At 31.9% G+C, this 19,904-nt stretch overlaps 1 protein-coding gene across 7 annotated transcripts in view; it reads left to right on the forward strand.

The window, feature by feature from the left end:
* Nucleotides 1-19,904, forward strand: part of KIFAP3 (kinesin associated protein 3) — a 184,048-nt gene that overhangs the window by 146,830 nt on the left and 17,314 nt on the right. For all 7 annotated transcript variants that reach the window (XM_021089424.2, XM_085022446.1, XM_005663106.4 and 4 more), the window contains 2 exons: nucleotides 2,003-2,192; nucleotides 6,623-6,722. In XM_021089424.2, coding sequence (XP_020945083.1) covers nucleotides 2,003-2,192; nucleotides 6,623-6,722 — 290 coding nt within the window. The remainder of the gene's footprint in view (nucleotides 1-2,002; nucleotides 2,193-6,622; nucleotides 6,723-19,904) is intronic.

The following is a 19,904-nucleotide window of genomic DNA, read 5'->3' on the forward strand; positions in this document are numbered from 1 at the left end:
ATTTAAAAAGTTGTTGTTTCAATTAGTTAACAGTAATAGCTAACATTGTTTTTAATATAGGTCTTCTAAATACTTTTTGTGTATTAGCTCACTTTATCAGGACAGTTTATGTGTGATCAATAATTGGATGATTGTATGAATTATTTCTACTAATCACTAATCAATAAGATATAGCACTTGGATTTAGGATTTGTTTTTTATATCTAAATTGTCTATTTCAAATACTATAATGTAGATGTGACTTAGTGTAAAAAAAATCAGTTATTCAAATATTGATATAACAGTTGAATTAAGTATTTATTACTTTAAAATAAAATAATTAATATTTGTACTAGATCTTTTGTACTATTTAATTTCAGATAATTATATTAGCAAATAAACTACCTAATGGGAATATTAATAGATAACCATTAGAAAGAATGAAAGCTTAGTAATTTGGTGGTAGGAGTTTCTGTCGTGCCTCACGGAAACAAGTCTGACTGGTATCCATGAGGATGCAGGTTCCAATCCCTGGCCTCGCTCAGTGGGTTAAGGATCCAGTGTTACTGTGAGTTGTAGTGTAGGTCTCAGATACAGCTCAGATCCTGCATTGCTGTGGCTGTGGCATAGACCCGCAGCTGCAGCTCCAATTTGACCCCTAGCCTGGGAACTTCCATGTGCCGTGGGTGTGGCCCTAAAAAAAAAAGCAAAATAATAATAATAATAATTTGGTGGTAAAATTGCCATTAGCATTACCATAGCCAAAAAATATCTTCTACCTCCACCAACCTTATTTGAAAAGGAACATCTATATAGTTTCAGAGATGTACAGTATAGAACACATAGTGTGACAGCTGATACTGCTAAGAGATATATTGATAATTTGAAAGTTAAATTTAAGAAAATAATTGTAGGAGTTCCCGTCGTGGCGCAGTGGTTAACGAATCCGACTAGGAACCACGAGGTTGCGGGTTTGGTCCCTGCCCTTGCTCCGTGGGTTAACGATCCGGCGTTGCCGTGAGCTGTGGTGTAGGTTGCAGACGCGGCTCAGATCCTGCTTTGCTGTGGCTCTGGCGTAGGCTGGCGGCCACAGCTCCGATTAGACCCGTAGCCTGGGAACCTCCATATGCCGTGGGAGTGGCCCAAGAAATAGCAAAAAGACAAAAAAAAAAAAAAAAAGAAAAGAAAAGAATTGTAAACAAAAGTGTTAAAGATATGACAGAGGAATTCAAGATTAAGGACCCCGGGATTCAAATGACAAATACCTGAAGCCTTTTTTTTTTTTCTATCTAGGCTATCAGTAGCACTGTCTATTAATTTTCAAGTGAATATACTTGTCAGAAGTAACCGTAAACTGTAGGGCACTAGATAGGTTCAGCTGTAGCTTATATCTTGCCTACTTGTCCTTCAGAAACATCCACCAATGACTTGTGTGTAAACAGATGTCACAAATATGTGAATAAGCCACAGTCTTGCTCCTCAAGAGTTCATGGTTGAAGCAGGAGATATTTAAAGAAATAATTATAAATAAGACATTATTTTGTGGTTGAAACAGAATCGAATTAAATTATATTTGTTTTTGTAATAAACCATTTCAGTTGTTAATAGTGATTCTTTTTCTACTAAAAAATGTTATCTAAACAAAAAGATGCAGCAAAAGATATAATTTTAATACTTAACTACCTGTCACTGCCACAATAATTATAGTCACAAAACTTTTTGGAAGCTGAAGTCTGATTGCTTACCTGAATTCTAGTAATACTTAAAAAGAATTTGTGAAATTTGAACTTTTCTAATTTTTGCCATTGCCAGTAGTGATTGGTAATCTAAACAGAGATGTCTTTAATATATGTATTTGATTTTTATTGGTTATTGTATACAATAATTCTAAACAAGTACTTTTAATGTTTCCTCTAACCCAAACAATCCCCCACCATTCTCTTCTTATAAAAGTACTATCTTGAGTGCCAAGGGAATTCCTTCACAAACTTACACAAAAATAATTGACTATTTTTTGCCACAGGAATATGATGAAGAATGGGCTAAGAAAATTCAGAGTGAAAAGTTTCGCTGGCATAACTCTCAGTGGCTGGAGATGGTAGAGAGTCGTCAGATGGATGAGAGTGAGCAGTACTTGTATGGTGATGATCGAATTGAGCCATACATCCATGAAGGAGATATTCTCGAGAGACCTGACCTTTTCTACAGCTCAGGTAAGATGATAACCAAAGCAAAAATAAATTGTTTGTGTGCTATAAATAGCAATTTTAGTCTATCAGCCTTGCTCATTGCCAAGCTTTGTAAGCACTTTTGATATATAAATAGTCTTCGGCTAATGATTTCAGACATAACATCAATACATACCAAGCAAATCTATTAGCTCACCATTATTTTTTTCCAAGTTAATCTTTAATGTCATCTCCATTAAAAAGGCTGTAACTAGGAAAATTAATTGCTCTTAGTTTATTGCCTTCTAGAATGTGTAACTTAAAAATGACATCTTCAAGATTTCTGACTTCCGTGTGAAAGTGATATCTTACTCTATTCTGCTTGTATTTAAATGTATATTTTACTAATTTATGTTAGTCTTCCAATGTATTTCATTTTAACAGTCTCATTTTGCCATGGTTTTGCTTTAGTTTCTAGCTAGCGACCCCTATTTGGTATTCTGGTTGGGAAGATTTAGATACTTTACAGCAATAATTTTTTTTCATTCAAAACTGCCAGTATCTTCAAGGTAAAATTTAATTTGTACATATATTTTACATATATCATAACTTTGTTGATTCTGCCATCCTGCCTTTTTTCAGGGATTTTGGCAAGAACAGTTAGTTTTTGCATGTTTTGCCCTTTAATGTGTTGCACTGTTGTCAATATTAATAACTTTATTGAAATCATTTAGTTGAAAAGAAGAAGGAAAGGATTTCTAATTAAGATCTGTAGCAGACTGGAAATAAGCATTTAAAATAATTGTATCTGAATTGATGGCTCATTTTTTTCTACTGTGTACTCATTCATGTTTTCATAATAGTGTATTGTATATATTGCCCATAATGCTGCATTATTTTTGTATTTGATATAGATACTTGAATCCTGGAAAAGTGATACTTTACTTTGAAAATTGAATAGATTTCTTCCTAACTGAACTTTACAGTAGTTATGAAATACCACTTTGTGTTTCAAACCAGATGGAGTAGATCATTAATTTCAACCAACCAGGATTTCTTAGTTCAGTAATGACAAGCAGCTGTTCCTTACATATTCTGATATTCATGAAGTAAAGTGATGTAAAATGTATATGATATGAATTTTTTGATAATAGAAATCAGAATTTCTTAGAATCAGATTTCTTGCTTTGAAGATTGATAGCTACTTTTCAGTATGAATCAAAGACCAGTTTCCAAAACAGAATAAACTTTTAACCACCTCTGTATTTATCTTTGTTGTTCTAATACAATTAGAATTTCAGAACGTATTTTGAAAAAGTTATACCACATTTCCAAAATTTATTTAAATTAACCTCTTAAAATGAAAATCATGAACATTTTTCTTTGAGCTATTATATAATTAAAATGTACAATTTATGCTTTTATGAGAATTCTGAATTATATGCAGTTTTATATATCAAAATTTACAAAAGCCATAGTTGGAAAAATAAACAAGCATAAGCATTTGAGGGATGAAATGTTGTCATTAGATATAGTCATGGTGGTTGTTTTTATACCTGTAGCCTAATGATATGGTAGACACTTGACAGCAGAGATTACATTGCCATGAGTTCAAAGATATAGTTCTTACATCAAGCCGTCTGTACCTTTTTCATCTATTATTCTTTGTTTTGCTTTTTTTGTTTTGTTTTTTTTTAGCTTTTTAGGGCTACACCTGCAGCATACGGAAGTTCCCAGGCTAGGAGTCGAATCAGAGCTACAGCTGCTGGCCTACACCACAGCCACAGCAACACAGGATCCGAGCTGCGTCTGCGACCTACACCGCAGTTCGCAACGCCAGATCCTTAACCCACTGAGTGAGGCCAGGGGTTGAACCTGCATTCTCATGGATGGTAGTCAGATTTGTTTCTGCTGAGCTACAATAGGACCTCCCAGTTTTTCTTTTAATTACTTTCTCATCTAGTTCATTTCACTAGATCATGTTTCATGTAGTATAAACTTTTAAAGTATAATTCAGGTATTTTTATTTGGTTGACTCTATATCTGAGCATTATATTTCTGAGTGTTAGAATATTTTATTCTACTGACATGCTGAATATCTTTGTATTTGTTTTCCAAGTGTAGAGTACATTTTATTTTGATGTTTTACTAGGTTTGTTCCTTTATTTTGACATTTTACTTAGGTTTGTTCCTTTAAAATTGGCAGATTTCTTAAATCCTGATCCTCAATTACTTGGTTTTAATATCAGATGAACTTGATTTTTGTGGTCTTAACCTTGTTCATTTTAGCCAAGCTTTCACGTAAAAATCACATAGATCCATAGAAGAAAAAAATTTGTTAGCTACTTAAGCTCTTAATCTGTATTGTCTTGGCATTTCTGTAATTTCATTTTTTGTAATTTATTTGCGTTTAGCTGGTGTCTTTTGGTTTATAGAATTTTTAACTTTTAGAAGACGTAGAAACTGGACTAAATATTTGATACTTTTAAACTACCTCTTAAGTATTTTAAATTTTCTAAAGTAATAAGGTAAATATCAAAGGTATTATTAACAACTTAATAATTAAATAACATGTCTTTAATATATGGTATGTAACAAATGAATAGTACAGGAGTCTTATGGAAGTACAAGTTACCTTTACTATTTATTTGTCAGCTCTATTAATTATCCACTAAGTTGTTAATACTTTTACAATTCAAACAAATTTATCATTTCATTCCCACCTGCCTGTCAAGACTCAGATCAGTTACAACTCTGCCCCAACTAGGATTTTCTAACTAACCCCTATAGAAGGCAATAATCTCTCTAGAGCTTTTTCAGCCTCCAGCACTCATTTGGTACATGTATCTCTTCCTGTTGTATATCTTTTATTAATGAAATGTATTATTTAATTGCCTTTTAACTGTCTACCTTATATTTCACTTAAAATTCCTGAAAACAAATTATGTATTGTAATTTTTTGTATTTTCCATGGGACCTAGTAAAATGTTATTGCACATGGTAGGTGTAAAATTATCATCTGATGACTGAATAATTTGCTTACTGTTTTCCAGATTACACACTGTTATGGGTACAGCCTAGCCAACATTTATCTAGGGATCACTTCACAGCCCAGAATTTTTTTAAAAAAGGAAAGTTTAAAATGCCTCAGACCCTTTCAAAAAGTAATTACAAAAGCCCTACTACAAAATATATTTGTTCTATTCATAGGACAGCCCTGAAGCCATCACTTAGATTTTTTTCCCTCAGATTCTTTTATTTATTTATTTATTTATTTATTTATTTATTTAGGTCTTTTTAGGACTGCACCTGTGGCACATGGAGGTTCCCAGGCTAGGGGTCTAATCGGAGCTGTAGCCGCTGGCCTACACCACAGCCACAGCAACACCAGATCCGAGCCGCGTCTGCAACCTACACCACAGCTCACAGCAACGCTAGATCCTTAGCCCACTGAGCAAGGCCAGGGATGAAACCCTCAACCTCATGGTTCCTAGTCGGATTCATTTCCGCTGCACCACTGCAGGAACTCCCAGATTCTTTTTATTCTTAACTTATTCATAATTCTATCAAAAATAGGTTTTCTGGATTCTTAGATTGGAGGAAATGAGAAAGTAATATCACTCTAAAATCAGCAAGAAGTAATAATAATAAAGATTTGATTTAGGAAAAGGACCACTTTATAAGCAAAGAAAAAAGCATAAGTAGTGTAGTTATTTAGCATAGGTAGTTGAATATATCTAATAACCTAGGGCATTACCATATAATAATTGATTCTGTGATGAAGATTGAGTCATGAAGAAGCATATAAATTATGTTCAGTATACTTTTTAAAAATACCAGGAATATAAAATACATTTACAAAGATTTCTAACCCGTGTGTGTGTGTGTTTAAGGTTTGGCACTTAAAGTGTCAAGCATTATTTATATAAAAATTCACTTATTTGAAATAATATAATTCCCTAATCTTGCTACACAAATGAAGTTGTCCTGATATAAAATGTGGGACATCATTGTGTTGCTCTTTACCAAAACCATGCTATATAATGTCTCTTCCATTTCCTTACTCGTTGGGTTTCCTTTCTCATTTTCTCATTTTCTTTTTTTCTCATTTTCTCCTTTTCCTTTTTCATTTTCTCATTTCCTTACTCATTCGCCTTACCCTTTATCTTTTGCTGTCCTCTCTATAAGACTATAAGCCCCTCGAAGGCAGAGATTTTCTTGTTCATCTCTGTAATAAAATAGTACTTCCACGCAGTAGATGCTTAATAAATGTCCATTGTTGTGCTACATTATGGTGAATGAACACTTAAGAATGTATGATCTTCTGTTCATACTCCCAGAGACAACTTAGTGTCATGCTAACATTTTTTTTCCAGATTAAATATACAGATTATTTTTTATCATGTTGCTTGATTTTGTTTCAGTTTTATTCCCTACAAAGCTGTTTCACTAGTTACCATTTTCCTTCTTTCTAGATGGATTAGTTGCCTCTGAAGGAGCCATCAGTCCAGATTTCTTCAATGATTATCACCTTCAGAATGGAGATGTAGTTGGGCAGCATTCATTTCCTGGCAGGTAAACAGTCCTCCAAGAAAAGTCTAGTATATGGTGTTTCCCTAGTTTTCGAAAAGCTAAAATTCTCTCCACTTCCCATTTTCCTTTTACCATCAAAGAGTTAAAAAAATTTTTTTCCTAAATATTTTCAAGAACATGCATATTTTAATTAATTAATTAATTTATTTATTTTGTCTTTTGTCTTTTTAGGGCTACACCCACAGCATATGGAGGTTCCCAGGCTAGGGGTCTAATCGGAGCTATAGCTGCCAGCCTACCCCACAGCCACAGCAATGCCAGATCCGAGCCACATCTGCAACCTACACCACACCTCGTGGCAATGCCGGATCCTTAACCCACTGAGCGAGGCCAGGGATTGAACCCACAACTTCATGGTTCCTAGTCAGATTCATTTCTGCTGCTCCATGACGGGAATTCTGCATATTTGATTTTAAATTAACTTACAAAGTCACATTTTCTATGTTAAAAAAAAAAAAAGATCACAGTTCTAAAAATATATATACATATATACTTCCTTACTTTGGAAAATACAGGCTGTCTGTTGAAATATACAATACTTTTGCCAAATTAATGACCTAGACTGTTTCATGTTTTCCAAAGCCAATAAAATATAAAATTAGAACACAATATATGTTTTTAATAATTATTCAAACATCACTGTTTTAAAAAGCTGATGCCTTGGTTAAATTAAGGACGTTTTCTCCCTGCATGGCATTCAAATAAAATATTTAAGGAAAAAAACCTGATCTGCCACCATTGTGGTACAATGATAATAAAGTTCCCCCCAGCAGATATCCTGCTTCATTACTAGTCTCATAGATTTTTTTAAATCTTGCCAGAAAGTGTAAACAATAGTTTTCCTTTCGTATCATTACTAGAGGGTAATATTTTAAGTTATGATGACTGTTGAAATTTCGTTAAAATGCTCCAATGAATAAGTGTTGTCTTTTTGCCCTTAAGACTGTTTTTCTCTTTCAATTATTTTAATTTCCTTTTCTAAAATTATGTGTTTTATTAACATAAACTTTTCTGTTTGGAGGATATGTTTAAAAATACAACTGTAACCAATGTGTTATAACTCTTGGATCATCACTTGTAATAAGCCATTTTAATCCAATAGTAATAATTATTGTATCCATTATTGATTATTTATTGTATATAATTTACTTTGCAAATATTTAGCATATTTATTTTAACCACTTAGCAACATTTTAAAGCAAGTATTATTATCGGTATTTTACAAGTAAAGAGACCAAGGCTGTAATAATTTAAGTAATAAAGCCACATATAGGATGACAGAGAAAAAATTTTGAACTTATATCTATATGTCTTCAAAGCTTATGGTCTTTCCAGTATAACATGATACCTCATTTTGAAGGAAGCATAGCATACCACAGTGACTTTTAAGTGTTTTTAACCACAACTCATTTTAAGGAATACCTTTCACATTGTAACTGGTGCCCACATATATATCTGTCTACATATATATGTAACAAAAATTCTTAAAATAGTAATTATTCTTACTATATGTAATACATAGTAATATATTTTGTTTTATTGTATACTATTTGTGAAATGCAGATTGCAACCTACTGTGTTGATTCCACATTCACTGATGGCCATGACAAAATGTAAAACATAGTGAAAACACACAGAAGTATTTTATGAAATACAATAACCTTATATGTAGTTCAGTAGACTTAAGTGAACTTTAAATAAGTAATAACACTGTAATAATACTATAGTTTCATTGGTGTACTAGATTGTCATGGTAAGAAACTTCTTGCCTTAGGAAATAAAAGTTAAACATGGTTAAATATCAGAAATCATATGGCTTTTGATTGCTTCTGATGTCTGTCTATAATAGCTATAATTATTTAAATACAGACTATTAAAAAATTATACTCTATCATGTGGTGATTCACTGTACAAATAAATATTTTCTGAAGCATAATTAGAAAATAAATGATTTGTCATATAATCCTAATATTGAAGATTTTTGCTGATAGCATTAATCTTTCTGCCATTTATGTTTCACAATGAACAAAACATTGTTTTTGTATCTCCTGAAGATACTTCCAGTTTAAAGAAAGCAGATTTATACTGTCCATACCTATTTATATAACCATAATACAACTATTTATATCAACATATGAATATAACTAATATATTGTATTTATATTATATTATATATATTATATAACTATTTATATAACCATAATATAACTATGGTTGTAGCTAACCATAACTTAACCATAACTAACTATTTGAGAAAGACCTGATTTTTTATATATGTGATTTTTTAAGAACCTGAACATTTTCATTAAAATTTAATATACAAAAAATGAAGTTGTGAGCTCAACTGAGCAAAATCTCTCATTTCTGGTTTTCAAAAATGGTCATTTCATAAAACAATAAGATGTTTTGAGAGAGGGCCATACTCAATGACTAAGTTGTGTACTGTATCCAAAGATTTCAGGATCTTATTCCTCAGTTCTATTAACAATTTTTTTAAAAAAAAACTTTGGGGAAATTCTTTTACCTTTGTATCTTTAGTTCCTTTTTGAGAGTAAAAATATTTAAGTAGATTATTCCACATTATAAGACACATCACAGAAATGTTGGCTTAAAGGATTAGTTTAACTTACTGTTAGACTATATTTTTTTTCAAATCAAAAGAGTGATATATTTACTTATAATCATTTATTGTAATCATTTTGAATTGAGAATTGTTTGCCCCTTAAAGAGAACTTCCCCTGAGAAAATTGTCTTTCATCTCTTGTCTTTTGTAATTTTTCAGGCCTTAAATCATGTAACTGTATCATTTTCTTTTTATTTCCAGAAGAAATAATTTACAGTGAGTTTCCTCAGCTTTTTTGTTAGGTAACTCAGCTCTAAATTTTATCAGCAGAGATACAGAGAAAGGTTATAATATAGCCAAAAAATGCATAATAGCTCTTTGCTGCATTCTGTTTATTGACCTTCTCTAGAATCGTTTATTCTTTCTTTTACTCAGTCATTTTTGGTCGGTTAGGATTGTCTTTTAATAGGATTTCTATGTTCTTACTTGATAGTAACAAACCCTGGCTCTTAACTCTGGCTTATTTTTTTTTTTAATTCTACAAAGATCTGAGTATTTTAAACAGCTTTATTATTATACACATATTTTGGCATGATAATTTTGATACATAATGTCTCAGATGTGAAATTTTAAACTAATGGCTGCCTCTAGGCTTCTAATAGCCAAGAAGTAAATTTAAAACCTATTAGATCAAATAATATTGGCTTAAAATAAGACTTTTGAATTTTTTCATTTTAAATAATTTTAAGCAAAATGGGAATATTTTTTGAAAAATAAAAGCTGTTGAACTCTTATTCTTCATCTCTACTGTGAAGATGAGACTAACAGGCCTAATAAACAACATGATGAATTTGGGTTAACTATGGAAGAATGATGTCTTAATTGAATTTTAAATATTGAAAAAGCTGATTCTTTAAATACCTCTCAAAAGAGAAATTTTGAGGTTTCAAGAGGTTTTTTTTTTTTTCCTTTAAATCAGGGAAATTGTCCAAATGACTTACCTGTTCTTTCCCTGTTTCTTATCACGTCTCTGATAAACAAGCAATGTTAACTAGAATAATAATAAATTTTTAAATAGTGTATAAAATATCAATTTTTATAATTATTATTGTTTTTAATTATTTTAGAACATAAAACTGTGACAGTGCCAAGTGGCATGTTCTTCAGCCAGTACTCATGGCTTTTCAGCCTTTTTTAATATAGCGGTTTCAGTGGGTTCAAGTAAAGTAGATGATCCCAAGTTTCTGAAGGTAAAGGATAAATTTCTAATTTGTATAAGTTTTTTTAAGGAAAAAAATGGCTCAGTAATTAAATTAATTTCCACCTTATAGATATTGATTACATTTATTAGCAATTTATTTTCACATTTTTAGTAGCCATGTCTGTATTTTGGAGTCTCCTTTGAATCAGGTTTTAAATTTTACTGGTTCCCTGATTAACTAACAAGGTAAATAAAAATATTTGATACATGTTCCAAAAAAAGAGAGATTTTCTTTTTAATTGTTCAAAGAAAAATCCTTCAATTTCTTCCTAAAATGACATTTAGTAGTAGTAGGGCAAATCTATTTAAATGGGGAAAACTATGTCAGATTTAGAGAATTGTTTAAACAATCCAAATTGTATTTTTCTTAAAACCCAAGTCAGGGGGTCCTTCTTAATCTGAATGTCTGCATTTTTATAATATAGCAAGGCAGTTTAATTGGAAACAGTGAAAACTCTTAAACTCATCCATCCTATTCTACAAGGGAGACTGGATGTTTGATGAAATACATACTGGCAGTTGGACAGCGAATCCTGGGTTTTAGACATCTGTCACTATCAGTTTGAACCTCTTGGCGCCAGAATTTCCCAACATTTAGAGGTAATGCAAAATATATTAGGGCTCCAAGGCATTAGCTACAGAGTTGCCATTCCCAGTGGGTCAGATGTAAATCTTCCGGCTTCCAAAACCTGAACTGGTGTTACAAAGTAAAGTGGAACTTGCCATTGAAGCTAATTAAAAATAATAGGAGTAAGAGGAGCTTTTTTCCCCCTTATATACAGTGTATCCGTACCATATTTTTGGACCATTTTTTTTATTATAACTCTTACTTTTCAAGACTAACAAGAACCTCATGTTGAATATTTTTAAACTGCTTCCAGCTTTTACAAATCAGTTTTTGTTGCAGTAAAAATGGTCCATTTTTCTTTTATAGGAATCCAATTTTCATAAACTGGAAAAAAAAAATTTCAGAGACTGCTTAGGTTTCCTTGGGGCTTTGAAAAATATTTTTCAGAGGGCCTGGAGTTCTTTGTGGTTGGCACAGTGATGTCATTTACTGACCATTTCACTGGAATCAAAGATGAACTAGATGTGTGCTTTATCTGAGCCCTCTGATTCTTACACTTTCATTTTCTGTGTGTATGCTATATAGCTTGCCTCTTTTTTTTCCCTAGAATACTTGGTCATTAACTTTTCTGTTCATTATACATATGTTAATGTATTTCACATATATACCTTTTATTCTGTTCTGTCTTCTTTCAAACATTAAATCGCAGTTCAAATGTTAGTTGCATTTTTTAATTATGCTGAGTAGAACAAATTATTTCCTTAATATGTAAGAAATAATCTTTTATCCAAATTTTTAAATGTGTAATTTTTCCTAGGACAGGGACTCTACATGTAAAAATCAGACTTATTTATTTAGCTGTAAGGCCACTTTAATTATATTCAGCTGTTAACAATTTTTTCAGTTGATAAAAGCAACCTCAAAATTAAATATTCCCTGGCTAAAAGGCATTACATAGTGTTTACAGACCTACATATTATTCTTAGAACTATATATTATTACATTATTTTGAGGCAGTTACTCAAAAGATAAACTGTTGTCCACATTACAGTCCTTAATTTAGCAATCAAGAAATTCTTTCATATTAAGAGGAAAGTAAATATTCCTATAAAATCCCTTATTTGATAAATCCTATATCAGTTTTTAATTGGTAAACCAAACTCTATTTGTTCTAGTTTTAGTGACCTTTATCGCTGTGGCAGTAGTATAGAAATTATATGGAAGGATCAAAAGAAAGTGAAAAGAACCTCTTAAACCTTTCCTTTGATAGATATTGAGACCAACCACTTGTTAAGGAGCATTGTAAGAACTAAATTGTTAAATACTTATTAAAGCTTTTAAAGATAATCATTAAAAAATACTGTTTCATTTGGTGTGTACCTTTTTTGTTCCTAATTTTTCTCAGAGAAGAACATGCTTCATGAAGTCTTAAAAAAAAAAAAAAAACCTGACTTTAGTAATTTTTCCAGACATGGTGGTTACAAAATAAAGCAGCCAGATTCCATTTTCACCTATCAGTTGCCAAAGATTTTCTAATGCCAGTACCCCCACGTGTAAGCAAAGAGGTACACTGATACACCTCTTGTGGGAATTTAAATGGATAAAATCTTTGAAATAGATTTGGTAACAGAAAACAGGACCCTAAAATTTTATACTTCTTTAACTCTGTAACTTCACTTCTAAGAACTTATCCTTATGAAATAATCAGCAATAAAGACTGGATAAATGATCACTTCCCTAATTGTGGGATAAATGCTACTTTCAGCTCCTACTTTTATGCCACCTGATTTTGTCCATATATTGATTATACCAGTGCTCTGATTAAGTAAATATGAAAATCAAAATAGGTAAAAATAGACACACTTAGCAATAGATATCAACTTTATATAAAATTCTTCTTTTTTAAGAATTAACTTCAGAGACATTTTAATTTGCTTCTTCCTTATTAGAAAAAATTAATAAAACTGTTATTCACCTATGATATTTTATAGCATAAAATTGAGTATACCACTGACATGTCTGTAATTCTAGTAATGAAAGGAAACTGTATGTTTGAAATATTTGGTCATTCCATTTATATTTATCGGCATGTATTAAAAACATTATGACAACAGATTCATTGATTTAACTTTAATGTTTGAACATATTTACGTTTTAAGACAAGCTTATTAAACAATGTATAATTTAAAAATCTTACTGAATGCTTTATATATTCAGATATTGTTATATATTTTATTTACTTTTTGTTTTTCATATTTCACATTTGCATAATTCCCTAATATTTGTTCTTAGCTGTATCTCGCTTGGAGTATTTGCAACAGTTGCTTCTCAGTTTAAATGAAATTTCGTTAAATCATGATTAAAACACATACAGTAGAACCTCTCTATTAGAAACAGTTGTGTTGGGTAAAAGACAATATCCTGTTTATTTTAAAAGTTACTCTGTTTCAGTGTATATAATTTGATCTGAAATATCCAGATCTGTGCAAATTTTTATTATAATTTATAATACTATAAAAATTATATATTTGGTCATCCAAATGACATTGTTTTTAGTATGTATAAACATGTATTCCAAGCTCAGTAATAGTTGCTACAGCTAAGTATAACCAATAGAAATAGTTTTAAGTTCTTTCCACCTTCATCAGTATTATCCAATCAGAAATGCCTGGTAAAATTTCTTGAAATGAATAAAACCGTTCATAAGAAACAACACTATATGACAGGTAAAATTCATGAAGTGGTTAAATTTGTGGAATGGTGAAAACAAGAGAACAAAAGTGACAGTAGCAATCAAATCAATTCAAATAATAGTGATTTTTACACTATTAAGACTCTTACTCTAATACAATCGTTACATTAAATCCCATTACATTTTTTTCTAAGTACTCTCATAGCAATTCTGACAGATATATTTTAATTTCAGAAGATAGAATTTCTTACGAGCCTTGTAAAAGTTTCAAAGAATAAAATCTTTAAGGTGCTTTTTTTGGTCTAAATTTTAGTATACAAAGACAAATAACCTTCATGTAGCTAACATCTATATTGTAATGTGTTTCATTTGATCATCAATAGTGTGTAAGGTATATAGAGCAAAGAGGAGTATTGTCCCTGTTTTGACAAATGTATAAATTAAGACTCAGATTTTTAAGGGACTAGCCCGAAACAAGTTAGGTAATAAATAGTGACGTCTTTAAGCTTGGTAAGACGTCTTTAAGCTCAGTATTATACCATTACTGCCTCCAGATGGCAAGCAAAATAGTAATCCAACAGTGAACTGTGCTTTAGAAAGTTTTAGAGTAAATGTTATTAAAATTCAGACAAAGATATGTACATTTTGTTGAATAATGCAACTTACTGTTTACTTATTTTGCTTTAATACACTTGCTATATAGTTTAATACACTTGCTATGCAAATTGGCATTTAGTTTGATTAAAGACAAGTTACTAAAAATTGATTAGCATGTTAAGTAAATGGTTCACTACCATTAAATTCTCTTTAGGGGTTAGTTCATTAAGTTCTCTGTAGATTAATCCAGTTATGTAAAAACTAAGGATGAAATGAGTGAGATAATCTCAGTCTAGAAAAGCAGTGTCTCATACAAATCATTTATTTAGCTAACCAACCAGTATAAATATTATATACACAGTGCTGTATTTTTATGCCTATAAATGAATCCTCATATATTAGTCTTAGTTGTCTTACTTGTTTAGTCTTTTCAAAAGAGAAAACTTTTCTAGCCTTTAAAAAGGGAAGGAAATTCGGTTCCACTGCTTGGACACCAATGATTTGCATTTCCCAAGGAAAATTGAATTAGGTTTTATTAGTAAATTGGGCCTGTAACTTTTAAGGCCACATTTTTATTAGATTATCACACATCAGCATTAGCAAATTGTAAACTTTACTGAAATATAGAAATACAAGCCAAAAATCAAGGCTTAGAATCCTGGAAACCTAGGAAGATGTTTTGTCCCAAAGAAAGTAATGATACTGCTGCTTTGAAAAAATATTTTAAGTGATTTACTTCCCTTTGGAAATTTAGAAGTAAGAAAACTTGGAGACAGAACTGCTTTCACTAAATTTGTGTTAATTTTCAATCTAGTGATCTGAGCTAAATTTTTGTAGGTATGCATAATAGCTGTATGTAAAATCCGAAGATGCTCCCAAAGGAAAGCAAATTTATTATCACTTTATTAAGACTTTCAGTTAGAAGAAATTCAGCATAACTGAGTCTATAAATTTAAAAAGTAACCTGAATATGACTAGATGCTATAAAAATGTTAAAACATCAATTACTATATAGCTTTGTACTAGAAGAAATGACATGGGAATTAATCCAGTCATGACTTAATTATATCACCACCATTTAAGAACGATTATCTAATGTTAAAGTTCATACATTTTTATACTATTAATTACATTTTTATTGGTTGTACAGATATATAAAAATTGGTTATAAATTTTAAAAGAAAGCAGAAAGTCCTTAAACAAGGATTACTGCTTTTATGACATTTGACCTTATTTTCAAAAAATTGTGAGTTTTTCAAGGGAATAGGATGCAGATTACCATTATAAAGCCATGCTTATTCATAGTCTAAGGAGAATAAAATATTATAATTTGTTAATAATAATTTATAATAATATAATTTGTTATATAATAAAATATTATAATTTGGTTGATAAGTTCTACTACCCCCTCAAAAAAATAAGGGAGAGAGGAAAACAGAGTGTGTCTGAATTCCGTGATACTGAGTTTACCCCTAAATTCAGAGATGTGTTGATTTATTCTAGCCCATCTGTATTTTGATTGATTTACTAACATGATTTAAGTATTTATGAATGATTGTTTAAAAGTTGTTTATTAGAAATGTTAAACAAATGTTTTTCCTTAACCATTTTTTAAAAAACAGATGAAACCTAGAGCCTAATAGGTTTTTAAATGTAATGCTAGTTAATTCCCATATTTTCCATATTGCCCATAGTCCTTCCAGATGTACTATTACAGATAGCTCACCCCTCAGATATGAGCCATATGGGCTCTATGAACTTATTTGCACTTATTTTGAATAGAAATTGTACAGATTACAGATGAATTATTAAAGTAAATATATATATTGCCAAATAAATCTGTGAGCAAAATATTAAACTATAGGAAATGAAAAAAGAATGTGCGAATGAAGACCTGTCTGCTTTGATAACTTTAGTGGTTACCTTCTCAGTTTCAAACAAAAGAGAAGAGTTTCGTTTTTGTTGTTGTTATTGCGCTTTTTTAAAAAAACTGCTTACAGAAGTATCTAAGACAAAAACAAGGAAATATAATGTTCTAAACTCAGCCGGTCCAAACCACTTGAGCTGCTATGACAGCTCATAAAACTGAGAGTAGTTTTTAACTGGGCTCTGTTTTACATTGCCAAAGTGAATTTTCCTTGCAGGAAGTAGCCAGAGGGTTTATTTAGTTTCCAGTCCAAGGCTTTGATCTTTCTGTACTGTCACATCTCGGGTTACATGGCCCTTTTTCACTGCAGTAAATCTGCAACCGTTAATGAGAATAAAATTTCCTCCTCCTTACTGATCACATGCTGTTAAATGCCAAAGCACAGCCAACTGCAGATTTGCAGATTTCAGCTACAGTGTATGAAAACAGTGCAATCAGTTTAATCTTGTTGTCTTTGTAATTTATTTTATTGGACTTTCTTCCTTTTTAAGTGACCTGTTTTATCAAATAAGAGGTTTCAAAGCCAAACCTGGGAGAAAGATTTAGAATGTTAATAAGCTGAGAGGAGAAAGGTTTACATGTGTTGGGGAGGCAGAGTGAGGGAGGGAAAGGGTGCACAGGCATGTATACTACCATTAACATTCAAATTGGGTCTACTTTAATGCTTATGAAAGACCAGACCTTTCTTTCTCCTCAAATAAAGTAAGCTGGTTTATTATTTCTTTGATTATGTTGTAAGTTCAATTTCAACATAAATTAGCACTTAATGAGTTTATATAATGTCAGAACATTATTATCACTTTTGATTTCAAAAAAGATTTCATGTATATAAAGAAATTTAAAGAATTTGGGGAAAAAAGCCTTGTTTGCTACACTATAAGAGTTATTCTCATATCATTATAAGTATTCCACTGAACAGTCTTACCAAATGAGTCCTTACACATATTGGAAATATTATAAATATCTGTTGAATAAATAAATGGAAATTCAGAATCACAGTTAAGCAAACTGAATTTTATATATTATTAAATGTACACATCTTCACCCTGAAATAAATAAAATCTCAATTATTTTTGCTACAATGAAACCTCTTAGTTGAACCATTAATTGATTCAGTTAGTGTACATTGTTAAATTTATTTTTCACTTATACCTTTTATCTTTAAACTGTCTTATCAAGTTGTGATTGACAACTGGAGCTTATCTCTGTCAAGAAATTCACTTTCTAGAATGCCATTTTAGATGATATCCATGAATAAGTATATTTTATTATGAAATATTGTAAAATATATTTTTAAAATCTGCTTCTAGTTTCTCACCATTGAAATCAGTTAATGTTTTATTAGCCATCTGTTTTCACAGATTAAATTATTTCTATTCTCATGAAAGTCAAAATGTTGGGATAAATCAACAGTGTATAATACTCATTGATTTAAATAACTATCATAAAAACAATAAGTAAAAATGTATTGAAACTCAGAATAATATTCTAAATTTGGAGAGGTAAAGTCAGATCTTCTGATAAAACAGAGGACCAAACCTTCCCATCGTGGCTCAGTAGTTAACAAATCTGAATCCGACTAGGAATCATGAGGTGGCGGGTTCCATCCCTGGCCTTGCTCAGTGGGTTAAGGATCTGGCGTTGCCATGAGCTGTGGTATAGGTCACAGACGCAGTTCAGATCCCCCATTGGCTGTGGCTCTGGCTTAGGCTGACAGCTATAGCTCCGATTAGACCCCTAGCCTGGGAATCTCCACGTGCCGCATGCCGCACAAGCGGCCCTCGAAAAAGACAAAACAAACAAAAACAACCTTTCCTTGGAGTTCCCGTCATGGCTCAGTGGTAAACAAATCTGACTAAGAACAATGAGGTCGCAGGTTCGGTCCCTGACCCCGCTCAGCGGGATAAAGATCCAGCGTTGCCATGAGCTGTGGTGTAGGTTGCAGACGTGGCTCGGATCCCACGTTGCTGTGGCAGGGGCTACAGCTCGGATTAGACCCCTAGCCTGGGAACCTTCATATGCTGCAGAAATGGCAAAGAGACAAAAAAAAAAAAAAAAAAAAAAAAAGAGAGAGAGAACCAACTTTTAGGAAAGTGCCATCTGTTAGGTACCCCAATAAGAAAGGAGGGTAAGAAAAGAACAGCTTGAAATTTTTCAGAGAGAGGGAGGTACAGCACTAGGTAAGCCTTCTCAGAAGGTATCTGACATAATACAGCAATGTTGAACATTAAAATTGTAGCTTCTACTCTTAAAATTGTGTTTTCAAATAAGCCTGTCTTCCTGTGCTTTATAACATGATAGTTTTGCATGCGGAGGCAAAAAATGGTGGGACAATTCTAGACTGTATGTGGGAGTGGTGGGATCTGTTCTATAGTTTGCTCCTTTGTTTTTCTGCTGTTTTAAATCTGCATCAGACAGTCCATAATCCATCCAAAATTCTGGACTTGAAAGTCCACAGAAAATTTCTGCACAAAATGAACATTAATTTTTTAAAGTTTTTATTGCTCTTATTCTTTAAAAAACAAATCTTAAATAAGTGAAACTGCTCAAAAAGTTTGTTTCTGAAACATGAACCATCCAGTCCAGTTTTAAATGAAGTTACTGGAAAGGAACAGAAACAATGCAGGCTTCAATACCACACAGACTTAATCTTTACTCTAACCATTGTTTGAAATGGTATTCTCTAAAATGGTTTCAAATCTGCCTATAATCTGAGATATGTTGATTAATAATAATGCTGGCATTTAGTGAAATATATTGACTGAGTGCCAGGCAGTATGCTGATTGCTGCTTCTATTCCTCTTATCTAATTTGATCTTCACAACAGCTCAGGGAAGGCAATATTAAGAAAACTGAAGCTTATTGAATTAAACAACTTACCCAAGGTTATCTTCCCACCTCCCAGTGTCTATGCTTTATTTTTACCCCACCTCCCTCTCTTCCCTCTGTTACAGTGAAGGAAGAGTCCTTTTTTTTTTTTCAAAGTCCAATCAGTTCATTTTACTCAGAACCCCATCCCTTCTTGCCTTCCTGAGGACTTCTTTCATGTCATCATTCTTTTCCCTTTTATTGGATCATTCCTGTCAGCACATAAACACAATGTAGAATCTCCAAAGTTAAACTCTCTTTGCCCTCACATCACATTCCAACTACTACCCATTTCTCATTTCTCTTCATATAGTACATCTCATAAGACTCCTATTCACTCTGTTTCTCCAGCTTTGTCAAGCTATCTTCATATGCAAAATCCATAGACTTTTGTCATCTTTAACTCTCAGGAGTGTTTGACACAGATGTCCAGGCCCTGCTTTCTGAATTCTTTTCAGCTCTCAAGATACCCTATTTTTCTGATTTTCATCCCAAGCTCTTCTCCATTCCTTCTCAGTATTCTCTGCCATATATTCCTCCTCCTTTGGCCTTTAAATGCTGCTTACTTCAGGGCTTCAACCTTGATCTCTAGCCATACTATTCTGGGGAGCCCTCTTCTCTACCTCCACCTACTACCTAGAGGATTTCATCCAAATCCCCTGACATTAAATACTATCTGTAGACTTGT

Source organism: Sus scrofa, chromosome 4 (assembly GCF_054392235.1).
Source record: "Sus scrofa isolate SSC_HxYL_T2T_F1_AM1 chromosome 4, Sscrofa_HxYL_maternal_Yorkshire_Landrace_v2.0, whole genome shotgun sequence".
NCBI lineage: Eukaryota > Metazoa > Chordata > Mammalia > Artiodactyla > Suidae > Sus > Sus scrofa.